The following is a 25,940-nucleotide window of genomic DNA, read 5'->3' as shown; positions in this document are numbered from 1 at the left end:
GGGTGTTAATTGCTAACAGGGGGACCAGAGTGGAGTTATCAAAAACGAGGACACCGGGTTCAGGGGTGAAAACATTGGCAATGTTTGTACTTTGCAACCTGTGATTTCTGTAGGTGTTTGAATTTAATATTACAAATGTGTGATATTATGTGTATCGGGGGTCTGGAGTAGGGATGGGCATGATTAGTCGATTAATCGATAATTGATCATTAAGAATTTCATCGATTACGTTCATTTTAATTGACAAACCGAATGTAGGTTGCTGCGCGTAGTGTAGGGTGACCAAACGTCCGTGTCCGGGGACAAACGGAGGTCCGGACATGTGTCTCTCTGCACTCAGAAGGAGCGAGACACAAACAGTCGGTCAGTCTGCAACGTACCAAAGCGCAAATGAGTATTTAATGATGACTTGTGCAAGAAATTCCACGCTTTCCGTTGCGGTTGGGACAAGTGTGAGGCCATGTGCACAGTGTACAAAGCAGGAACATATGTTTCTGTGTCCAGTGGGAAAAAGCTCACCCGAAAACATTCAAAAGCTTTGCCAAGTGAGAGTAGTGCAATGTTGATGACGAGTCCCCACCTCCCTCCCCCCGTACGGTGTCCTGGTTTTGACAAACGCAAATATGGTCACACTAACCTGTATTCCACTAAGTCGTGCTGCATCAGCGCACAAGAGTTTTTTTTTTTCCCTTCCCTTAGTTTATGCAAATTAGTGATGCGGTTTTAAGTTTCGTTTCTATGAGAGTTGCACAAAGCTGCATTAAATACATTATAATGTCAAACAGGCTGATGTGGCTCTAGAGTGGTTATGGTTTATATGTCGTAAAGTTGAATTTATTTATGCAGATTAGTAGTGCAGATAGTAATAATAATGATGATATTTTAATATAAAAAATGTTAATGATTAATCGATAATCGATCGTTAATTCTCCCGACGATCGATTAAGAAATTTTTATCGAATGCCCGTCCCTAGTCTGGAGTCCTCACCAGGGGACAATTTACTATATTTCGTTGCATTTTAGAGTTCTACTAAGTCAGGGTGACCATATTTCCATTTGTGAAAACCCGGACACCTTACCGGGGGTGGGGTCTCGACATTGAGTTACTCTCACCTCGCAACCTGTGCACATGGCCTCTCACTTGTCCCAACCAGGACGGAAAGTGGAGAATTTCTTGTCCAAGTCATCGTTAAATGTGTATTTGTGCTTCGTCATGTTTCAGACTGACCGAATGTTTGTGTCTGCTCGCTCCTTCTGATGCACAGAGAGCTACAAGAGACGATCGATTTAATGGCCCCAATGAAAGATCATGAAAACCCTGACATTTACATCACTTTTAAAAAAACAAACCCGGACGTCCAGGACAGGATGCAAAAAACTGACATGTCTGGGGAAAAACGGACATTTGGTCACCCTATACTAAGCCATAGCTCAATAATATAAGCCAATCTGACCTATATTTAGCTTTTCATGGGTTATTTTCCTGGGGTCAGCCCTATGTTCCCACGGCTCTGTGTTCCCTCAGCCCTGTGTTCCCTCATTTCTAAGATTTTTCTCAAAATGAAACTGTAATTCAAGTCATTTTTATTTTTATTCCACATTTAAAGGGATGATTCAGAGTCATTTCAACCTAAGATCCTTTGCACCATGACCTCTACATTACATCTGTAGTCAACTGCTGCTGGAGAATAGGTTGGGTGTAAATGACGACCAAATTGGGAAAAATGGGGACAATTTCTGACACAAACTGATGATAAAGGAAATATGGGAACATAGGGTCTAATTTTGGAAAGAAAAATTAATTAATAAATAATAATAATAATAATAATAATAATTTATTAGCCTTCTGGCAGGCACTTCAGGTCAATTCCAGCTAGGACCAACAGACTCAGGGACAGCTTCTTCCCCAAAGCTGTCACCATACTTAATGAGAACTGTTAATTTGTTTTATTTAGTAATTCATTAATTCTTCTTATGATTTATTACTTAATTAATTCTTGCACATTTTATTATACTACTGTACAATGACAATAAAGGCTTTCTATTCTATTCTATTAAAAAAAAATTAGAAATGAGAGAACATAAGGCTGAGGGAACATAAGGACACTCCCATTTTCCTGACAGTGTCTATGTCCCTTGTCCCTGCTCTGACAGTGCCCAGCTGTCACTTCTCACAAACAAGAGGCTTCAGTCTGTGATTGAGAGCAGAATGAACACTACTTTAACCTTTATCAAGACGTCTGAACACGTTTTATCCTGTATTTATCATTAGACCCTACTGCTGAGGGTCAGACTATTCCTGTGTAATGTGTGCGCGCCATGGTTACGGGCGTCTCATTTCTCAACGCTACAAACTTTTTCAGCTGGGATTTAAGATATCTCTGCTAATATGAGATCAATTTTCATCAAATAAAAAGTGAGGCAGAGTTCGAGACATCAAAAGCTGCACCATGATCAACCTCTCCACAGAAGCTAATATGCTTTCACAATAATACACTTAATAAACGCATTTTCTGATCAAAGGAGCGGTCTGTTTCTTTGCTGTGAGAGCACATGGGAGTGAGAACAGAAGGGACGGAGCTTAGGAGCACAGAGCTGGTGACTGTATCCATGGAAGTATAATAAAATCTTATTGTAGATCCATGATGGTATCTGATCAGATGAGCAAAGATTGTTGTCAAAACTAAGATAAAACCAAGATAAGTGTCAAAATACTGATCATTTTGGTATAATTGAGAAGTTCTTCCCAAAAGGACACAAAAGGAGGACCTGTCTAGGAAAAGGAGGATGTCTGGTCACCCTAACTGCTAACACATAACATATTTATTGTTTATATGTTACGCTATATTTGACGCAAACAACATATTAACATTCCCTCTTTTTACTCCCCACGTTAAGTCGCTCCCCCTTCACAGCACTATCACAACACAATCATCATGACACCCACTAATGAAACTACTGCACATTCCAACATGTTTGTCAAGTCGCTGTGTACAGTTTTGTCTCATGTTTTTATGTATTTATGGAGAATTGTCATGTGGGAGCATGGGTGACGTAGGCTTGTGGGCAGAGCCTTGTACAGAATCTTACAGTTAACCATAAGGAGGGTTTGAATAGGGCCCAGGAGAGAAACACAAGATTCAGTTAGAACATGGGCAGTTTGAATTCCCAAAAAATGCATTGCGCTCTAGTGGAAAATTCTATCTGGGCCCAAGCTCCCAGGGGCTGTAGTACCTGGAGCAGCCACTAGTTGGTCTTGAGCTTTGTACAGCATGTGTCCAAACACAGTGGCCATACCTGTGTCCATCGACGGTTCCGACTGATCATGTGCGTGTTGGCCATGGCGTGGAAGAGCGTGTGAGCGTGCAGATCCTCGGGGAGCCTGGTGAGGAACTGTGCGATGTGAATGAAGTCCATCTGCAGCAGGATGTCCTGGTAGAGCCTCAGTATACCCAGCCCCGTCCGGAACAGGCTCTCCTCGCCATCTCTGCAGAACACATCCCACACACGGCACGCCACGTCCAGGGGGAGGGACTTGCTGTACAGAGTGAAGATCCTACACACAGAGACACACAACACTAGGGATGTAACCAAATCCAAATTTGAGGTTGGTGGTTCAAATCTGGCGCTCTCTGGTTCATTTTGATATAGTGTCGATACTACCAAGAGGTTACAAAAGAAGATATAAAACTTACCAAACTTGCTCAGGTGTTAAAAAAAGGCAATGTATTTTTCTCGACAATATATTTTGAAATTAAGTAAAAATGCATCTCATAGTACGATATTCAGTTTGATATTTTGTATTTTCTACTACTTTCTCCTTTTAAAAATACCTTGTCAAGTCTTTGGTTGTGTCATAAACCAAAGAATTAAGTTTTAAAAGTGCTTACGTTATTTCATCGTGTAAACTGGACTGAAACAGAGCAAAGGATTATGGTCTATGTAGTTCTTTTAGATTGTTGCTGCACCATGACAATGAAATCAAGCAAAGAGACTTAAGATATGATATATTGTGATGGTCCATGATATTATTGAGAAACTCCCTTTATCTTTTCTTCAACAGAAAATGGCAATGATTCATTGGAATAATTTGGATCATTTCAGCAATGGACATCACAGGATGGAACAGAGTTACTCAAACATAAGTGAATGAAACAAAACAACATTGTAATATGTCTTAAAAGCTCATCAGAGACTATATAGTGTAATATAGGACCTTATAGAGTGTGTGAGCGTACCAGTCGATGAGATAGAGGTCAGGGGTCAAGTTGTTGCTCTGGAAGTGGTTAAAGAGACGAGGCAGGTTCTCCTCGAAGAACACCTCAAAGGCGGCAAAGTACTTCAGCATCTGGCAACACACAAACACACAAATACTCAATGGAAATGTATGTGTACATGTACTTTAGAAGAATACATTATTTGAAAATGTTGAAAATATATTATTACATTATTTGAAAACTTCTTTTACTTCTAAAGACAGTGCATAAAGTAATATGGGTGATACTAGAATCTCAACCAAGACATTTACAAGTACGTTTTATCTGTGTCTATAGGAAGTGAGCATGGGCCCACTTCCGGCTCCAATTCATTTAATATTAAACAAACATGTTTGTATTGGCCCGCTTTACATGATCCTGTTGTTTTTATTGCGCTATTTTGTCTGTTAATCAATTTCTATTCCTAAAACGGAACTCTGCTTCATTTGACTTAAGCCCAATGCTATGGGTGATATCAGCCTAGGGGTGTGCAAAAAATATCCAAGTATCAATATGTTGTGTCATTTAATGTGACAATTGAGAACAGTGGATGACTATAAACGGCTCGTGTGGAGTTACCAGCTCATGGTCCACTCTGAAGAAGGCCATCTGACAGGGCTTGTTGAGCAGGTTGGCGAAGGTGATGAACGCGTCTGCCTCCTCCAGGTTCAGAATGAGAACTGCAGCGATGAAGGACATGCCCTGGACCTGAGAATAACATACACATGCACAAATTTGAGAATCAATCGTGTGTGTGTGTGTGTGTGCATACGTGCGTGTTTTTTGTTTTTTTTTATTTAAAAAATGGTAAACGGATGTGGTAATTGTGGTGAATGCACACATGGGCCTACACTTAAACATTTAAATACTAACAGTGTACACAGGCACATTTTGTCATTTTATTGTGCTCATAATGAACTGTCAAAAATCTGAAAAGTGAGTTATACCATTTAAGGTTATGAGTTGTAAAGTTGTAGTTGTAAAATGTATCAGAATTTTACTTCTGGGACCAAAATTGCTTGCTGACTGTTGAGAGGGGTTTTGCAATTTGAATGGAAGAAATCAGCAAATTACAAAGACTGGAATTTTTTAAATACTGTAATTTTCTTCACAAATAACAAAATCTCCTGCCTCATTCTGCATACAAACTACTAATCCAGTAGTGTAGATCTGTATAAACATGTTCTGAAATGTGATTCTTGTATTAGTTTTTTCACATTTCAGTCTCAATCTTTTCTGTACATGTTTAAAATGTGAAATTTGAACAGAATCCTATTGTTAAAAAAAAATTCTCAAATCTAATCGCAATGCTTGTCAGAAAAAAAATACAATTAGATATTATTCCCACATCGTTATAAGCACTACTGTTGCGCTCCAGGTGTTTTGACATGAGCTGAAAATGTAATATAATTCTAATTTCTATGTTCACTATGGGATGAAACTCACATAGCCAATGTCAGGTCTGTAGCAGGTGTAGGCTCCCAGCACACTGTGGAGAAGGTCGTGGTATGGACCGCCCTGCAGGAACAAGATGGAGAGGGATATTAACCAAAGAGTCATAGAGAGACAGCGAGTAATTAATATACTAGGAACTTTTACGATGAGCTGAACAGATGTGTCAATCAAATATCTGTCCTTTACCTTTTGGAAGATGAACAGAGAAGGAAATGTTCTGGAGATGTCAAGTTTGATGAGGTCTAAACTGGATTCTCTGTCTGCTAAAGATGCTCCCTCTGCTGGAGATAAACAAAAAGAAGCCATTTTAAACTAACGCTTCATATTGTTTTATGAATCGAAAAGAACTTGTTCAGACACTCACCGCTCTCACTGTCGTTCACGGAGCTCGTCTCGCTGTAGCTCCTCCACTTCTCCTTGGCTCGTGACAGGAAGATCTCATACAGCTCTGCAACAGTTAAAGGTATGTATGTGTATGGAGGAATGCTCAGCAGTTACCATGGTGACCCAATCCACACTTTAGCAAACAAACACTGCCAAAAAATGTTTTAAGATCATCTGAAAACTAAAGAAAAAATACAAAATGGATTTTAAAAAACACATTTTCAAGAGCCTGGAAAATTGTTGGCGAATGCAATTTAAAGGTGCACTGTGTAACTTTGGTTGGGGTTCGTCACCTGCTTGTTTCTATGGATATGTCATTGCTCTGCCTGAAATGTTCCACCATATGACATTAAACAGCTCTACCTTACATTTACATTCAAAAGTACCTAGAAACACAGATCTGACCTGTAACTTGGTCTGGTTTGGTTTCCATGAAGATAGAAATGTTTAATACCATACTGGCCACGTTTACATGATGTTTTTAATTCTGAACTCATTATTCTGAATTAAATTGTTCTGAATTCTAATATTCTCCTGCAAATTTACATGGAAATAATACTTCCCAATTGAAGTTTACATGGAAACACATTAAATTGTCTTTATTTAATTACGCTCAATGTCTGGGAGTCGAGAAGGGTTCTGATCGGACCGCGACACCAACATATTTACATCCACCGGAAGAAAACGCACACTACAGCTGCTACCGGCTTTTTTGTCATCTCGGTTCGATGTTACACCACCAAACTTTTTTCCACAGCAGTTGGAGAATTCTCTCATCACGCTTTAACGTCTGTCAGCTGAGGAGGAGAAGGGAGGAAGAAGACAAACTGAGTCTGAGGCTGTTCTACCTCAGCCCACTCCCACATCCCACTTGCAAATCCCAAGAGACGTGGATGAAAGTCCGAAGCCAGGACTGGTGGAGCCGCATCGTCTGGATCACATCACAACAATCGCTGAACAACCGCAATTATTTTAAGAAGAATAAATATTTACCCGATTGAGGAATAAATTGATTCGTCTTTAATATTGGAATAAACCTCTCACTTACATCGGAATTAAGTTTAATTCTGAATAATCGTTGTCATTAGGAATTAAGTGTTTACATGTTCTTTTTAAATCAGAATACATTTTTATTCTGAATTAAATATTTTTTAATTTGGAATTAAAGCTCTCATGTAAAAGTGGCAACTGTGAAACATTCCAGCTAAAGCAATAACATCTCCATGGAGACAACCATTTGACGTACCCTCCATGAGAAAAGTTACACAATGCACCTTTAAAGTTAGAAAATGTGAAATACTTATCTCAAGGTGATCAAAAATGTAAAAGTGAATTAAAAGCCACAAAAATGCATAACATGTATATATAAATATATGAAGATATGTATTTTATTAATATTGCTCACCCTCTGTCCCACCTCCATCATCACATGTACTACATGAAACATAGTGTGTGTACCTGGAGTGATGTTGAGCTCGTTCCCAATGGCCAGGCTCCACACTCTGCCCCTCACACTGGGAGGAAGGCCCTGCCACCACAGCTCCCTCACACGCCTGGTGCCTTTCCTGTAAATACAAAAGTATATATTAGTGATGGGCATGATTAATCGATTAATTCGATAATTGATCATTAAGAATTTCATCGATTACGTTAATTTTAATCGACAAACCGAATGTAGGTTGCTGTGCGTAGCGTGACCAAACAGGGGTCCGTACATGTAGCTCTGCACTCAAAAGGAGCGAGCAAACACAAACAGTAGGTCAGCCTGCAGCGTGCCGAAGCACAAATGTGTATTTAACGATGATTTGTACAAGAAATTCCACGCTTTCTGTTGCGTTCGGGACAAGTGTGAGTCCATGTGCACAGTGTACAAAGCAGCACATATGTTTCGGTGTCCAGTGGGAAAAAGTTTTACCAGGTGAGAGTCGCGCAATGTCGATGACGAGTCCCCACCTCCCCGTACGGTGTCCTGGTTTTGACAAACACAAATCTGGTCACACTAACCTGTATTCCACTGAATCATGTCTTTTAATCCGACAGAAGTTGACCACATCAGCGACACAAGAGTACTGTATTTTTTATCTTCGCTGAGTTTATGCAAATTAGCGATGCGGTTTTAAGTTTCGTTTCTGTGAGAGTTGCACAAAAATGAATTAAACACGTTATAATGTCAGGCTGATGTGGCTCTAGAGTCGTTACGGTTTATATGTCGTAAAGTTGAATTTATTTATGCAGATTAGTAGTGCAGATAGTAATAATAATGATGATCATTTTAATATAAAAACGTTAATGATTAATCGATAATCGATCGTTAATTCTTCCGACGATCGATTAAGAAAATTTCATCGAATGCCCATCCCTAGTATATATACATACAAGCGCTGTATCTGATGTTTACTCTCCAAAATCTGTTAAAAACTAAAGCTGTTTTGTTAAATGGTTTGCATTTGTCCAAAATTATTCCTCACTTTTCTAATACATCCTCATTCATCAGTGCGATATAAGTACTTTGTAGGGCTGCACAATATGTGATATGGTTGTTTATTGACACACACTTATTAAAACAAAAATGTGCATGCCTTAATGTACTAGTCAAAATAAAACATTTAACAAAGAAAATTCAAAACTAGATTAAGGAAATTATAGGTAAAATAAGCCTTTTGGATGTTTTCATAGTTTTTTAGCCCACACTGGTTCATGGATGATAAAAATTATTTATAATTAGATCCAAGCAGCACACAGTGGCCTCATTTGATTCCAACAGCTGCTTTTATAATACAGTATCTCTGAACTGGGGCAAGACAAACTCTACTTTATTACTTAGAAGAAATCACGTATAGGTATAGCGCTCATATATATACAGTATATAGTGTTGTATATTCTTACATAGAGTCCCAGTGCGGCAGGATCTCTGTGTTCCACACCACCATGGCGTTGGAGATACTATCCTCCTGACGATGTCTCTCCTTCATCTGCAGCTTCTTCCTCTGGGCTTCTTTCAGCTCTGGAATAACAAAAAATATGATAGTGAAATCTATATCACATGATGTCATTAACATTCATTGGGGGGTGAAGTTAACTGCAGACACAGGCACAGCTCTGTTACTCGAATTGGACTTTAATCTGAGCTTTGTTTTAGTACAACTAGAACTGATTTGAACTTAATTTGCCTGATTTTGGCTCAGATTCGCTTCTCCCCGACTTCGCGCAAGCATGACCGAACTTTGTGTCATTTTATGAGATTATGAAGCTGCTGCGCTTCCTTGTGTGTGGTGTCAGTGTGACTCTGAGCTACTCTGTCAGATCAGAGCCACCAAACATCAGCAACACTACAGTAACAGCCAATAAAAACAGTGTGTCATCCAAAAGTCGCACTCTGCTTTTTGTTTAAGAACAAAAATGTTAAATTAATTGTCCAAAAATGATTATTTAATTGTATTTGATAGTGAAGATCTGTCTGCTTTGACCACTGTAACAGTCCCTGTGATAACTGCAAAGTGCTGTACCTCTCCTCTTGGCTCCTGCCACCATTTCCTCATACTCCTGCTTGTGTCTCTGGGTCTCCTCCATGGACTTGGCTGGCAGGTTTCTGAAACACAACACATGCAGTTTAATACACAGAACAAGGACGAAGTGACTAGTGTTTATGCAGGGAAACAACTGTCTCCTTCTGGTGCATAGAGGTGCTAGTTTGCTTAGTCAAAGTTGGAAGTGTAGTTCTGAAGGTCTTTACATGTACATTACACTGTAAACTAAAGAATATCCATGTCACTTATGATTTGGACCATGTGCCTTCATTGAATTTCGTTTTCAAGGACCTGTATCCAGCCATGAGCACAGAACATGTTCCCTTCTCTGATACTGAGCCATGCCTGATGAACTCTCTCTGGAATAATCATAGGGTGTTGTTTACAAATTGTTTTGATTCAGCAATGTTTTTGATTGGATTCAATTGTCATTAAATTGTTGTCAACCAACAAAATGTCTTTTAAAATGTCATAGGCATTATCATGGTTTCCCACAAACAGCAGCATATATTTACAGTATATAGCACAGATTTGAATGTTACAGAGACTGTGAGGGTGAGAGCAGCACTCACGAGGGTCGGTCCTCCAGGATGAGCGCTGTGGTGGACAGAGGCTCAAACTCCAGGTTCTTCCTTCGAGCTGAAGAGGAGGAGCTCTGGGAGGACGGGGTTCCACTGGGCTCCTTCTGCTGCTCCTCCTGGTGGAGACACACAACAGTGCAACGCTGCCATCAGTACATATCTCCTAAATGTTTAGTCTTTAAAGGGATCCAACAGGAAACTGTTGTGCCATTTTTGGGGGCAAAATAATAATGTATGCAAAATCAAATGATCATTTTTCAAAGGAGCACTATCACTTTTCTGGTGGAGTGTACGTGCCCCTCGCATCTCATGGAGTCAGATATGCTTTGACTTGAATTGTTCACAGTACAACAATCAACTTATCAATCTTTACAGAAACAAGTAGCATCACCAGAGACAAATTACATGTCAGATCTGTGGAAAGGTGAGCCTGCTCACAGTAGGAATGCATCATTTTAAGGCAGTTTTGAGCATTAATAAATAAAGCACATATTTAAAATGCACACCTTAAACAGAATCCACAGTTAAAACATAAATTACAAATCTAAATATTAAATTATTAAGATTTCAGTACAAATGGTTATGTTTTGTTCTTTAACTTCTTAGGTTCTTTTTAAAGACAATGCAGTAAAGTGTATTTACCTTGTTGACATGTTTCGGCTGCTAGCTGCAAGCCATCTTCAGAACTGTCACCGGTGTTGGTGGTGACGTGTCGTATATCAGCTGTTGTTACTTCCTGTAGGCGTGGTCAGCCTGATGGACCTGGCAGGCTGACCACGCCTAGTAACAACAGCTGATATACGACACGTCACCACCAACACCGGTGACAGTTCTGAAGATGGCTTGCAGCTAGCAGCCGAAACATGTCAACAAGGTAAATACACTTTACTGCATTGTCTTTAAAAAGAACCTAAGAAGTTAAAGTATATAAGAAGACATAATGAACATCATTGGCTTATGTTTTGTTCTGTTGAGGTCTGAACACCAAAACTAGATATTTTATGGCAAGAAGATAAAATGAGATTGTCTTTTTCAGACATCTAACTCTTCAATAACTGCAAGTTTTATGTTCAATTAGAGCTGGGCAATTTATCACGTGTGAATTGCAACCAATATTAAATCATTGTGAGTGGTATAATTATGTTCATGTAATCAATATTGAAAGCCATTTTTCTTTGAGACTGAAAAGCATTTAAAAACTGATTCATTCTTTTTTGCCCAGACTTCAGTGCAACATGCTTGAATTTGGCCCATAAAAAACAGGCATATTTCTCATCTTCAGTTGTAGTTTTCTTCCCTCGCACGAGCGTCTCCTCAGGGACTAAAGCGTCCATTGTCCCCTCCCCACACCTCTGTCCATCTCTCACCCCCACACACTGAACGGAGCCTGTGTCCTCACATTCAACAGGGCATTGATGGAGCGGACATCTGTGAAGCCACAACAGGCCTTTTATCACCGTCACTCCTGCCCCTTGCCAGCAGGGGGAGACACTAGCACTCTGAACAGAGGCGTATGTGCAAAATCATATGATGTGCACTGCCTCTCAGCTATGGTGTATTATGAAAGCTGATAGTTCACATGACTGAGCAGATGTTGGGGAAGTGAGAAGATAAAAAAAAAAGACAGCATTAGATTTAAATTAAGACTGTGCGTGGGTGAGAACAAAACTAATTTACAATTTTCAATCACGTTTTTATATCCACTTTTTTTTTGTCTTTTAAAGGTGTATTGTGTAACTTTTCTGGCATATTGTCTGCCACCTGCTTGTTTCTATGGAGATGTCATTGCTCTGCTTACAACTTTCCACAGTATGACATTAAACAGCTCAACATTTTAGTTTTATAGCTCAAAAATACCGAGAAAAACAGGCATTCTGACTGTGAGCGAGGTCGCCTCTCCACAGATCTGACCTGTAACTTAGTCTGGTTTCATTCTACATTGCGCAAAATTGACTCTGTGAGCTTTAAATCATGTTATAACACTGTTACCTCATCAAAAACATGTAGTAAATCTTTATTATTAGTCTGTCTACATCTCCAAAGCTCAAAATGTTCAGTAGTTTTCAAGTTAACAGCTCCTTTTACCTCAGTCGAAATTGGAAATTCCAAGACTGCTATTATCCAAATGATTCTCGTAAAGGTGTGTGGAGTTTAAACAAATATTGGAGCACTTTCCTGTATTCATCAGATGGTCAAAGTAATTAGTTCTATAAATTCAAATAGTTCAATAAATGGTGGATGTCAAAAGCGACTCAAAAAGTTAATGCAAGATATAACACAATGATGTTATTAGTAGGGGTGTGCAAAAATATTGAAATATCGATATATCGTTTAGTTTAATGTGATGGTACAGTATTGATATCGTGGGCAGCTGTATCGATATATCGCCAAGAGTATTTTTTGGTGTATTTTACTCAATTATTTTGTTACAGTGCTACAGTTTTGTTGCTTTTTGGGGGAAATGAAACTCGTTCACGTGACGCATTTGACATTTTCACTGTTTTGAGGATTAAATGTTTGTGTTTCATATGAACTTTGCACAAGAAGTGGTTTAAACAAAGACTTTTAGTATCACAGCCAAGATTTAGTCATTATGTTTATTGAACCGTATCGAATCGATTTGAAATATATCGTATTGATCTGAAGTTGCACTGTATCAAGATATGTATCATATCGTGGCCTATGTATCAAGGTATATATCGTATTGGCAACCTTTTACTGATACCGAGCCCTAGTTATGAGATTCTTTTTTCAGATCAAGAGTTTGTTTTTATACCCAACTGTTTCACTAGCGGTTTTCTTCCATCGTCGCTGGATTAAAGAGGCAATCAAAATACAGAAACGTGCCCATGGGACTATATAGGGGCTTTTTTACTCTCACACACATGGGATACTGTCCTGCGGAAGTCGGACTGTGTGTGCCATTGTCGTCTGTCGTCCTGCCTTCACCGGTAGGAAGACAGCGCCAAAACCTGTTTAAATCAGCTGACCGGAGCAGCTGAAACTGTCATGTACAAAAGCAAACTCTTGATTTGAAAACTTAAACTCTTAACTTACAATATAACACATTTCATATCACGGTCATTTCACTCAAAGATTAATGCTTTGAGAGATAGAGGTGTTTTCACTGTTAGTCGTAACCATGTTAGAAGCTTCCTCCTCAAGTCTCCAATCCTGAGCTCTGTCTTCATTTGTTTATAGATTGACATTATGAAAGAACGCGCTGTCTTTTGGTAACTCGGGGCAACAAGCACAACTCACAGATCACGGAAGGACACCCAAAATATTTCTGTAACATCACATTAAAGGGCCCAGATTATGCAATTTTCTGATCTATGTTATTTTCTTTTCTCAACAAACACCCTCAGTTGTGTTCTGTTTCATTCACACGTTTGAGTAATCCTTTATTATTAGTCTGTCTACATCTCCAAATCTCAACATGCTCTGTTCCACCTTGTGATGTCATGAAGTACCGTATTTTCCGCACTATAGGGCACTCTGGATTATAAGACGCACTGTCATTGAATGGTCTATTTTCAAACTTTTTTCACAAATAAACCGCACCGGACTTGAAAGGAAACCCAACAGTGTGATGGGTCAGTGGGACTTTGTTTGGCGCGTTCACGGTGACTCTGGGCTTTGTTCAGTTGTGGCGTGTAGGGAGGTGCTGTCTGGGACCAACGGATTGTCGGCGTGTTCGCAGTGACTCAGTTTTTCAGTTGTGTCTAGAAGTGGCACATTGCACTCGCTTTTTCAGTTTGTTCCTCCGTTCCGTTCCTCGTCGGCGTGGAGTGATGAGTGTGTCTGTGGGTGTTTTTCGCCGCGCGGTCGCTGTCTCCTCCGTGTGTGTTTGCGTGCGCAGCTGGTGGTGCGGCTTTGTAGTTTACTGAAGTCCTGCTGGGACACCTGAGTGGATTCGTGTACAGGGTGCTCTGGATTGTGGGGCGCGCACTCCTTTTTTTGATGGGGTTGGAGGCTTAAGAGCGCGCCCTATTGTATGGAAAATATGGTAGTAATTTTCACATTAACAGCTACCTTTTATTTTTAGTTGAGTAGAGCTTGGCAATTCCAAGGCTGAAGTTATCCAAATGATTCTAGTGAAGGTGTCTGAAGTTTAAAAACACTGGAGCAGTTCCTGTATCACCACATGACATCACAAGGTGGAGGTGAGTGTTTTAAGATGTTTGAGAGAAGAACTCAGGCAAAATATGCAGGTTTGTGTGAATAAAACAAAGCGCACCACCAGGTCTGTTTGTGAAGTAAACAACATTTGAACAGATCTGAAAACAGCATAATATAAGCACTTTAACGTTGATTCCCAGAGAGCTATTTCTTGATTTTAAAAAGTACAAAAAGTCGATACTAGACGGTAGATCCATTTTCCTCTCTCTCACATTTTAATGACTGTTCCTGTGTGATCTGTTCCTCTCTCCCTCCACACTTTGACATGTCAGCAGTCCGGCAGCCAGTGCCACATCTGTCCTCTCCCTCCCTCCTCCCTCCCTCCCGTGTGTCATGTGACGAGGCCGATGCTAACCGCTACAGCTGTCACACACTAGGATGTTAGCGTTAGCTCGTCTCACACCCTCGCAAGGGTCAGAGGTCATGTCAGCAGTAGCTTCTGGGCAAACCGGGACACTTAAGAGCACTTAGACTGTAGAGGGCTGACTAATGGACAGACAGGTTAGAAGAAGTGTTTGGGCAATCAAAGCTCAAAGCTGCTTTCTGAAGGAACCCAGTGATGTTAGAGTATATCCTTCATTAATAAAAGGGCCTATTTTGCCATAACAATAAAGTTTTGTAGTGCATTATAGTGGTGACTAAAATATAGCGATTAATGAGAAACTACTTAATGCCACTGACACAATTCATCTAATGCTGTGTTCAGACCTCTAGTTGGACGCCTTTTCATTTGAGAGATGCTTGAAACTCATCGACGCGTGGCCAATTTCACCAAAAGTTTAGATTTTTTGCCTAGACCCAAATAGACTTGGTGTGAACACAGCATAATGCAACACAGTCCCAGTCAGCTGATCTAAAATAACAAATGGTTTAGTAGGTAATTGGTATTTACAATGAGTCATAGGCAAATGATTTGTCTGTTAACAGCTCAGATGTTACAAACTACAAAAAGTAAGAAAATGTTCCCCAAAATTTAAGCTGAGGTAAATATTGAGCTGGACGACTGAGGGATTTTACACACATATTGAGCCTCAGTGTAATGAATGATAAGTCATAATTTAGACTAAACAACATGGCAGCCAAAGCTTCATTCACAATGTAACCAACGAAAGCAAGGAATCAGACAGCACCATTTTGTTTCCTAGAGTTCCAGTTTGAAGGAAAAAATCTAAAGAAACCCAATGATATTACAGTATATTCCTCATTAATAAGAGAGCCTATTTTGCCCAAAACACCAGACTATGAGCCCCAATTCAACGTGCATCTGTTTCTGAACCTTTGGAGCACAAACAAAACTGGACTCTTTGTGAAGCTGAGACTCTGTGGTTTTGGCCTTTGCTCTTTGATCTACTCTCATTATAAGTGAGACTTAGATTCTGCACAGAGGAACAGGTAGAGCTGGTGTCAGGAGAGACGGTCTGGTAGACACTAGATGTTGTGTTCTGACAATTCCCATGTCAAAGCTGAAGTTCAAATCACTAAAAATAAAACTTGAAAGACCAGGCAGAATTACAAGGCACGTTAGATTTTTGTGAATTTTAAGCTTTTTAAATTATTTGTGGGTGTGGAGTACAAGCTGATCCAGATTCTACTCAGAAGGTTGATTTGACTGAAAATAAGATGTTTAAGAGTCTAAGGCTGCAACTAGTGATTATTTTAGTACTCATTGTACATGGAGACTGTTAAAAAATACATTATCTTCCAACTGAAGGTTATTCATTATGCTGAAGTGGTGCCGAGTGAAGAATCCTAGATAGAGAATATTTACAAAAAATAATAGCAATGGTTTATTCTTTTTAACATTTTCATTTAATAATGCTACTGTCTTTGTTCTACAAAGGTGTTTTCAGTGTGTCTTGGTGTCTTGGTGTACACTTTTAGATGGGCCAGCTTGTGAACAGACACAGCTGTCACATGATATATTGCCCAACATCAGCGTCAAACATTTCCTTGTAGCGTGACAATAATCTCCATGGTAACGTCAACTCACTGGAGAGGAGGAACAACAGTTTAAAGTGCATATGAGGGGTTAGATTAGACATTTTCAGAATTTTACTTCTTGGTTGGATAGGGGCAGCGGCTGTGACAAAAGTAACAATAATTTCATAACTAAAGCCACCACACCATAAACAATGACCACAGCCTGTTTAGTTTACACCACAGATATCATTAAAAGAATAAAATTGATGACTACGTCTTTATTTTGTTTAGTAAATGTTTAAACTGTCCAAACATTATGATCCTTGAGTATAAACTGTCCCTGCCTTTTGGATCTAATGTTGTGTACTGATGACTTACAGAAGGCACAAAGCAAAAAAAAAAGTGTTCATCTGAAGAGATTTTATTCAGTTTTGTTGCCTCTTATTAAGTATTTAAAGGGGCTCACCAGTTGCTTGTTTCCAAAGTATGGCATTAAATTTATCAATCTCCATAGAACCAAGCCGGAGACGCCACCAGGCCAATTTACTGGTGAGATCTGTGAAGAGGCGACCCCACTCAGTCAGAATGCAGGTTTTTGAGGGAATTTTTGAGCAAGAAAAGACCCAGAAATGAATAAATGCATCGTATAAAAGTTTAAAACAATATCAATATCATTACAGGCAAATAATAAAGCATAAATAATAGTGGATACCCAGCCTCAAAAGTTACATAGAATAGCTTTAAGTAACAGTACTCTATTTAACTGAACTGTTTGTAGCCTGCTCTCTTACATAAAAAAAGGAACAATTCAACAACTGCCGGAACCTGCAGATAGAGGACACATGCATGTTTGTCTCATTCCCAGATTATTTGTTTCCCAGCACAGTAGCGGATGTTCAGAAAGCGTCACTGTCTCTGTGGTTACATGAAGTTGCAACACTAGTGCTGGTGTCAGCACTAAAACTGTTTATCACAGTGTAGATAAAATTATGCTGCAAAATTTATATTAGTGAGTGGGCTACGCCTTAATGACCCATATGTTTTAAATGCAGAGACAAGAAGAAATGTCTCAAACTTTAGTAGCTATACATCCACTCATACTTGAGCCATACAACTAGCCCCGCCCCCAGGTGAGTCTGAAACCTGCTGAAATGCTACAAAACACTGACATGATACAGACAGGACAGAGCTCTTTCTGCAGGAGACATGCGCAGTAGATCGTGTTGTGACATAGTCTGACAATCCCTCTATATACCTGGGCATTGTGTAGCTCCAGAGACACATACGTCCCTTTGGTTGACTCTGACCGGCCCGTTTAAGACTATTTGGAATTACAAAATAAACATATTTTATAAGGATGCAACAATAACCGAAATACTGTGATATCGTATCGTCAAAAGTCTCACAATAATATCGTGAACTGTCACAATATATCGAATTACATGTTTCTTTGTTTAAATGCATTGTTTTATAGCACCAATAACTAATAAACATCAGGAACTACATATCCCATGATTCATTTCAGTGCAGACAACATGAAGAAATATGTTTTTACTTGAATTCTTGGGATTATGACAGTAATTATTCACACCAAAATCTTTTAAGGGTATTTTAAAAGCAAAAAAGTGTCCTATCTACAATTATATTAGCCTTTCCAAAATATCGCAATAAATATTGTACCGTGAGATGCATATTGTGATAATATCGTACTGAGAGATTTGGATATCGTTGCATCCCTAATATTTTATAATTTTACCTCACGCATGGACTAAAGCTGCATTGTTTTTATTTTAGGGGTGTTTTTTTTTTATTATTATTATTAAATTTTTTGTAAGGCAACCTCACTTTTTCATTGCTTAGTCATTACATAAACTCTCACCAGTCTGAGCAGCTCGGAAAAAAAAAAAAAAAGATATTTTCTGCTTTATATTAAGAAATACAATTAATATTATGCAGAATTTAGTTAAGCATTTTGGCCCTCCACAATATTTTCTAATTCTCATGTGGCCCCATGGAAAAAATAATTGCCCACCCCTGCTCTATATGGATATTGATTTGAACATGTTTACCTCATATCTGGAGTCACATTTTTAGTCATGTTTATGAAATTTTAAATCATTATTACATTATTATTGGTTCCATACGCAGCTAAATAAATCAGGCTTATCTGCGGTCTGCTGTGTCCTGTGAATGTCCAAAAGATTTACAGACAGACCAAAGTACAAAGGAATTAACATGCCAGAAAATAGCCTCTCCATATGTATTTATTTTGCAATGTTAGCTAAATATATTCAACTTAGTCTGCTACATAAAAACATCTGTAGTGTATAGTTGCTTGGTAACATGTAAGCATCCTACTCTCTGAACTTTTCCACGCTCTGTCCTCCCTTTGAGTAGATCCTGTATTTTAAGATTATTGGATAAATAGTTGAATGATGTAAATATTTCAATAAGAGAAGATAACAGAGAGCAGCTGCTGTGCGTCTGTCCGCACGATGAGAGGTTTATTATGACATGTGCGGCTGTTGGCTGGTGCTCTGAAGGTTTCTGTATTTGCAAAAGAAACAATGTCTACAGGAGAATTTGCCCGATTTAGACTGCGATTCTCCTTGAGTTCGAAGAGTCGTGACCGGACTTTGTGTCTTCATGTGCGACGTGTGGTGTCAGTGTGACTCTGAGCTGCTCTGTCAGATCGTAACCACCAAACATCAGCAGTAACAGCCAATAAAACAGAGCGTCAAGGGGAGAGGAGTGGTGGATACAGAGACGCAAGATACAAACTCGGGATATAGCGAAAATAATTATTACTCACCCCTCGTAAAGTTGTACATTTAAACTTCAGCATCTCATCCACATTATCTATAGAAATCGTCCTCCGCAAATAATGACACCCAGTTCACAAAACTGCTCTGTTAATCCAGTTTGAGGTGTTCTTTGAAAGTAAAAAAGCCAGAGTAGTTCCTCATGTGTATCTGTTTACATCCACACAGCACACGGATCGAGGTGAAGCTGCAGGCTAGCAGTAATGTCTCTACTTCCTGTGTACTTTATCGCCAATCTTTTATGCTTTAAAAATCATGTCTCTGAAGTTTTGCACCGCATTTCACAAATAATAATAAGACAAGACTTGTTTCTAAACTAGAAGTGCAGAGCTCTGATCTTTTGAACATTTAAGAGTCTAAAAGTGAGTCATTTTACTGAAGAAAGGAAACAGCTGACACGATTGCGCTCACAACTTAGTTCGTGGTGCTCAGTCATATCACGCTGCAAATGGTTTTAATATCAGAATATTTGAGAGAGATAGTTTATTTATCCAGAAGGAAATTCAGTACTACAACACACTTGAGCACATCTCGAGCATGGAGAAACTGAATATCTTCTATGTGAAAGTGAGAGAGCTGCTACAAATGGATCCACTTGGGTTTGCTTTTTCTCCTCGGGGAAAATTTAAGTGTGTGACATTTTTCATCAGCCCTTCTTGTTAGTGCTTCCCATAACAATAATGTTTTGTAGTGCATTATAGTGGTGCATAAAATATCGAGATGAATGATAATATGGAAACTACTTAATGCCACTGACACAATTCATCTAATGCTGTGTTCAGATCTCTAGTTGGACGCCTCTTCATTTAAGAGAAGATGCTTGAAACTCATTGATGCGTGGCCAATTTCACCAAAAGTTTAGATTTTTCTTCCTAGGCAGTGGTCCCACATAGACTTGGTGTGAATATAGCATAATGCAACACAATCCCAGTCAGCTGATCTAAAAGAACAAATGGTTTAGTAGGTAATATTTACAATGAGTCATAAACAAATGATAAGAAAACGTTTCCCAGAAGTTAAGCTCAGGTAAATATTGAGCGTCAATGAAAAGTCATAATTATCTATGGCAGCGAAAGCTTAATTCACAATATCACCAACCAAAGCAAGGAATTGGATACCAAATTTTTTGTTTTCTAGGGTTTCACAATTTTAAGAAAAAAATCTAAAGAGACTTAATGATATTAGAGTATACCCTTCATTAATAAGAAGGCCGATTTTACAACACCAGACTATGAGCCCAAAACACCAGACTATGAGCCCCAATTCAATGTGAATCTGTTTCTGAACCCTCTGGAGCAAAGGCTGGACTCTTTGTGAGACTATGTAGTTTTGGCCTTTCCTCTTTGATCTACTCTCATTATAAGTGAGACTTTCTATTCTGCACAAAGGAACAGGTAGAGCTGGTGTCAGGAGAGACAGTCTGATAGACAGAAGAAGTCAAGTTCTGACAGTTCTCATGTCAAAGCTGAAGCCCCAATCACTGAAAAGACTTAAAAAAAAAAAAACAGGCAGAATTAAAAAGGTCTGTTGGATTTTTGTGAATTTTAGGCTTTTTTTAATTTGTGTTTGGAGTTTGAATCTGATCACAATGTTTTCTAGGGCTCCACAATTTTAGGAAAAAATTTAAATGCATTTTCTCAGACTTTCAGAAGTACTGCAGTAGCAAACAGATTTGTGATTTATGTATAAACAGTAAATAAAAAAGTAGAATTCTGTTTAACATACACATTAAAAAACTGCAGAAGCATCAGATCTGAGAGACATTCTGAGCAATTTTGTTGTTTGCAGAGGACTATCTATCCATCTCACTGTCACTGGGAATAATTTGAAAGTTTATGTAATAAAATAAAATCCATACTTGCAAATATTGTGATACTGACCTGAGGAGGGGCATCGTCTGCGTGTTTGGTGGGATCACTGTCTTTCACTGGCGCTTTGCTGAACAGTCTCCAGCCTGTTGCATTGTGGGACGCCGCCTTGGGCTCTTTGGGCTTCCTAGAAAACAGGCTCCTGAAAAAAAAAGAAGAATCCACTCTTAGTTTGTCCAGTTTGATCTCTATGTGGTTTTTGCCATTTCATGTTCAAACTTATAAATATTTAAAGGCGCATTGTGTAACTTTTCAAGTGGATAGTCCATCAAATGCTTTTCTCCATGGAGATGTTATTGCTTGTCTGGAATGTTTCACAGTATGGCATTAGATGGTGCACTTTTCCACCTTCATGGCACTCAGAGCTCTTTACAACAAGGAACCACTCAGCCATTCACGCACACACACTCATACCCCAGTGTCTGCGTACACTGGGGGCGAGGAAGGTTAAGTGTATTGCCCAATGACACGACGACAGCATTCATCTGTGGGAGCTGGAATCACACCGCCAATCTGTGAGTCAGTGGACTTGAGCGCTCAACCAATGATGTTTTTGTTGAGAGCGGGATTCAAACGTTCGGATCAGTGGACAATAGGGGTGTGCAAAAAAATATTGAAAGATTGATATCATATCTTTTAATGGGATGATACAGTATCGATATCGTGGGCTGCTGTATCGATGTATCACCAAGAGTATTTACTGAATTATTTTTGTTACATTGCTACAGTTTTATTGCTTTTTTTAGAGGACGGAAACTCGTTTATGCAATACACTTGACATACTGTTTTGATGATTAAAATGCACATGTTTCATTTGAACTTTGTTAAACCTCTTCTTGTCCAAAGACCTTTAGTGTCACAGCCATGATTTAGTCTTTATTTTTTATTGAACCGTATCAAATCCATTTTAAATGTAACGTATTGAATCATATCAAATCAAAAGCTCACTGTATCGAGGTATGTATTCTATCGCCAACTTCTGAATGATATCCAGCCCTAGTGAACAACCGCTCTACCAACTGAGCTACTGTCACCCCTAAACATTAAATTAAATCTTTCTATCTTCATGGAGACCAAACCAGATCAAGTTACAGGTCAGATCTGATTAGAGGCGACCCCACTCACAGTAGGAATGCCTGTTTTTCAAGGCATTTTTGAGCAATAAAACCACTTATAATTGAATAAATGTAAGGTAGAACTGTTTAGTGTCATTCTGTGGAACATTCCAGGCAAAGCAATGACATCTCCACTGAACCAAGCAGGTGACGGACCGCCAACCACAAAGTTATACATTGCACCTTTAAAGATAAGGCAATGAACAGGAAGATGTAGGTGGGTGTCACTGAGAACACATTAAAAAGTACAGAAGTAAAATTTGTACTTCACCAGAGGACACTTCTGCTTTTCGAAAGGTAAAGAAAACAACGCCACAAACTGAAGATTGATTTTACATTTAAAAACAATCAAGTACTCTTTATTTTAACTAATCTGAATTTTTTGTCTAGTTTATGTTTCATGATTTTACTAAATGTGACTGTTGGCTCTGAGGCACAATGAGCTAGTGAGCCACATGTAAATCGGGTTTCAATCGGACCATGTCATCGCCCATATAGACAATGGCCGTGTTGATAAGATCGCTACAGGAAGTGAGCTCCACACAGGAAGCCACACGTCCAGTACACAGATGAATTCGAGACACAAGACAAGACACTGAAGGGGGATTTTTGGACCTATATAATTAAGACTTTACTGGGGATGATTTCGATATACCTTTAAACACAAATGGTGTATGGTAAAAACACAAATATCCAAATGTCTTGTACCTGTAATTTATCATTAAGGGTGCACTGTGTAACTTTGCGGTTGGGGGTCCGTCAGCTGCTTGTTTTTATGGATATGGATCATTGCTCTGCCTGGAATGTTCCACAGTATGACATTAAACAGCTCTACTTTACCTTACCTTATTCAGTTACAGGTGGTTTTATAGCTCAAAAATACCTAGAAAAACAGACATTCTGATTGTGAAAAGGGTCACCTCTCCACAGATCTGACCTGTAACTTGATCTGTTTAGTCTCCATGTTGACAGAAAGGTTTAATGCCATACTGTGAAACATTCCAACATTCCAAAGCAAAAATATCTCCATGGAGAAAAGTATTGGACGGACCCTCCAGCAGAAAAACTTACACAATGCACCTTTAAAAACAACTACAGGACAACTTTGAAAAATATTACAAGGTGTTTTGGGACAGAATTGTCCAGTCATTGGTCTTTCTCACCAATTTATAGATCAAAACGGGATATTGAGTGAACCGATACCTTGGGACCAATACAGTATCCGATCCATCTAAATGTTTAATATCAGTATCACATCGGTGCAACCTTAGATTTTACTGATAAGATAAGATATTACACTTGTCTGATTTGTCTGATTTTCATCCCTTGACACACTGAACACCTCATCTCGAACCAGTTTTTAATAGAGCTGTCAAACATAACGAAAATCAAAAAGTAATGGAGGAAAGGTCACATTTTTATACACTTTATTGTTTACTCATGTACTCATGTACAATAGGATTACATAAAAATACAACTGTGAAAAAGTGTGTAAGGAAAGGATTTTTATCACATTTCATTTGTGCTTCAAATGATTCATAACGATTTGAAATGATTTAAAGTTTAACAAAGTTTATTTTGGGAATTTTTATATAAATAAGAATATGTATATTTATTTATGTATTTTTTATATAGAGAGAAATAGAGAACATAAATATAGAGAATATAGAGAATAGCTGGATATATAGTTTGTTTTGGTTACATTTGTTTTTCTATGCCTTATTTCACGTTCAAAGTATACTTTATTCATTTTATGTTATATGTCTCATATATTTTATTGCAAAACTGCTCTACCGTACAGACTCGTAGCCTAAATTATCCATAAAAAAGTGTTTTGGTTTTTTTGAAAGTGAGAAATGCTGAATAAATGCTTCGTGATTTCAATAATGACCAAAATAATAGTGATAATTATTTTTTTCCATAATCGAGTAGCCCTAACATTGTCCAGTCTCGACTCACTTGTGGGTCAGTAAATATAAAAAATCTGAGGGACTTCTGTCGGTTTTGCCTTATACTTAAACTCATTTTCAAGCACAGTTATCTGTATTTTAGCTAAACAAATGACAATATACCACTCTTTACTGTTGGTTATGTTCTAATGTTGTTACCTATTTAAAAACAGACCTGGAGTTGTGTTTTGTTTCATTTGCATGTTTGAGTAACGCTGCACTATTAGTCTGTCTACATCTCTAAAGCTCCAAATGCTCTGTTAAACCTTATAATGTCATGAAGCTGTAGTTTTCAAGTTACCTTTTACCTTTAGTTTTTGTTTTTTATTTGAGAGAAGAACTCAAAAGCCTAAATATGCAGGGTGTGTTTGTGATGAGGAAACAACATTAGAATAAAGACCAGAAAAAAGTGTCATATGAGCCCTTTAACACCGAAAATGCTTCCTACAAACCACATGTGACAGCAGAGTGACAAACAAAGCTGCTAAATCAACACTTTTTTTTTTTTTTTTTTTACAAACACTTGGTTGGAGAAAGTTAGATCTGAGAAGTGTGAGCTGTGTGATCTGTCAAGAGGAAACGCAGCCCAGAGGAAGTACGCCAAGTCTGATGTAGTCACCGTTCGGCTACATCAGACACCAAAGCAAATATTATCCCCGCTTCCTCACAGCACCAAAAACAAACCGGTGTGTGGGAAAGGCCTTTGTGTGAAGGGAGGATTTCAGGATCTGTGGAGACTGCAGGGTGTTTTCTACACCGCGTTTACTCCACAAAAATGCCAGCACCAACAGCTTTACAAAACGCAGAGAAAACCTGAAGGAAGAGTCAGTCCAGGCTGGAATCTGTGACTAAATATGTCAGCTGTGGCTGCATGGCTTTAACTTATGTTTACATCGACTGGCATGGAGGTTTCAGGGGTTAATTCTGACTTTTAGAACTTTTAACTTTAGGCCAGGCAATATGACAAAAAAGAAACTTTTTTTTTTTACTCATACTAATCTATCCAGATGTTTTATTAAATTTCATTCTATCCATTTACATCCAATGAAATCATTTTTAATTAGGTCCATAGAGGGCCCAAGCTCACTGAGGCTGGCAGTTATAGAGGAAAACTTGGAGCCAAGTTCATTATTAGGAACAGGAATTGATTTACAGACAAAATAGTGAAATAAAAACACCAGGATCATGTAGAGCAGGTTAATACAAACATTTCCAGACCAACACTAGGAGCCTGACAGCAGCAGATAAAAACAGAACTGGAGTCAGTGGAGCCAGATGCGAGCCCATGATCACTTGATATTTGTATCGTGGCAACTATCAGATTATCTATGCCCAGTTAGTCTATGAATACAAATTTCACTACAGACATGCAATAATTGCCATTTAACATTAAAAAGTAGTCATCAGGGATGTAACGATATCCAAATCTCTTGGTACGATATTATCACGATATGCATCTCACAGTATGATATATATTACAATATTTTGGAGAGGCTGATATAATTGTAGATGGGATACTTTTTTGCATTTAAAATACAAGATTTTTGGTGTGGAGTCATAATTCCAAGAATTCAAGTAAAAAAACATATTTCTTCATGTTGCAGCAATGAAATGAATCATGGGGTATGTAGTTCCCTATGTTTATTAGCTATTTCTGCTATAAAACCATGCATGTAAGCAAAGGAACATTTTTCCAGTATACTGTGACGGCTCACTTGTTACGGCCGCAGGTCTCCAGTTCCGACTTGTTTTGTGTGTTTTATTTTCTTTTGCTGAGCTGTCCTGATTCCTGCTCTGGGAGCCCTGGTCTGTGATTGGTTGGGCTTGTCTACATCCACCTCACCTGCAGCCACCGCCCCCTCCCCCCATTTAAGGAGATTG

The 25,940-nt window shown here is 38.7% G+C and overlaps 1 protein-coding gene across 2 annotated transcripts in view; it reads right to left on the bottom strand.

The window, feature by feature from the left end:
- The window catches only part of tbc1d12a (TBC1 domain family, member 12a), a 51,607-nt gene that overhangs the window by 8,212 nt on the left and 17,455 nt on the right, over positions 1-25,940 (bottom strand). The window contains exons 3-13 of one of the 2 annotated variants that reach the window (XM_055162404.1): positions 21,008-21,137; positions 10,195-10,319; positions 9,602-9,684; positions 8,982-9,099; positions 7,554-7,660; positions 6,076-6,159; positions 5,898-5,992; positions 5,703-5,774; positions 4,836-4,964; positions 4,239-4,348; positions 3,298-3,556 (exon numbers count right to left, since the gene is read on the bottom strand). In XM_055162404.1, coding sequence (XP_055018379.1) covers positions 3,298-3,556; positions 4,239-4,348; positions 4,836-4,964; positions 5,703-5,774; positions 5,898-5,992; positions 6,076-6,159; positions 7,554-7,660; positions 8,982-9,099; positions 9,602-9,684; positions 10,195-10,319; positions 21,008-21,137 — 1,312 coding nt within the window. The remainder of the gene's footprint in view (positions 1-3,297; positions 3,557-4,238; positions 4,349-4,835; positions 4,965-5,702; positions 5,775-5,897; positions 5,993-6,075; positions 6,160-7,553; positions 7,661-8,981; positions 9,100-9,601; positions 9,685-10,194; positions 10,320-21,007; positions 21,138-25,940) is intronic. The other variant, XM_055162405.1, reaches the window with a different exon arrangement.

This window comes from Boleophthalmus pectinirostris, unplaced genomic scaffold (genome assembly GCF_026225935.1).
Source record: "Boleophthalmus pectinirostris isolate CB_2022bp ecotype Guang Dong unplaced genomic scaffold, ASM2622593v1 HiC_scaffold_5, whole genome shotgun sequence".
Classification (NCBI taxonomy): domain Eukaryota; kingdom Metazoa; phylum Chordata; class Actinopteri; order Gobiiformes; family Gobiidae; genus Boleophthalmus; species Boleophthalmus pectinirostris.
Note: the sequence above shows the minus strand (reverse complement) of the source record. Positions and strands in the feature narration are given on the sequence as shown.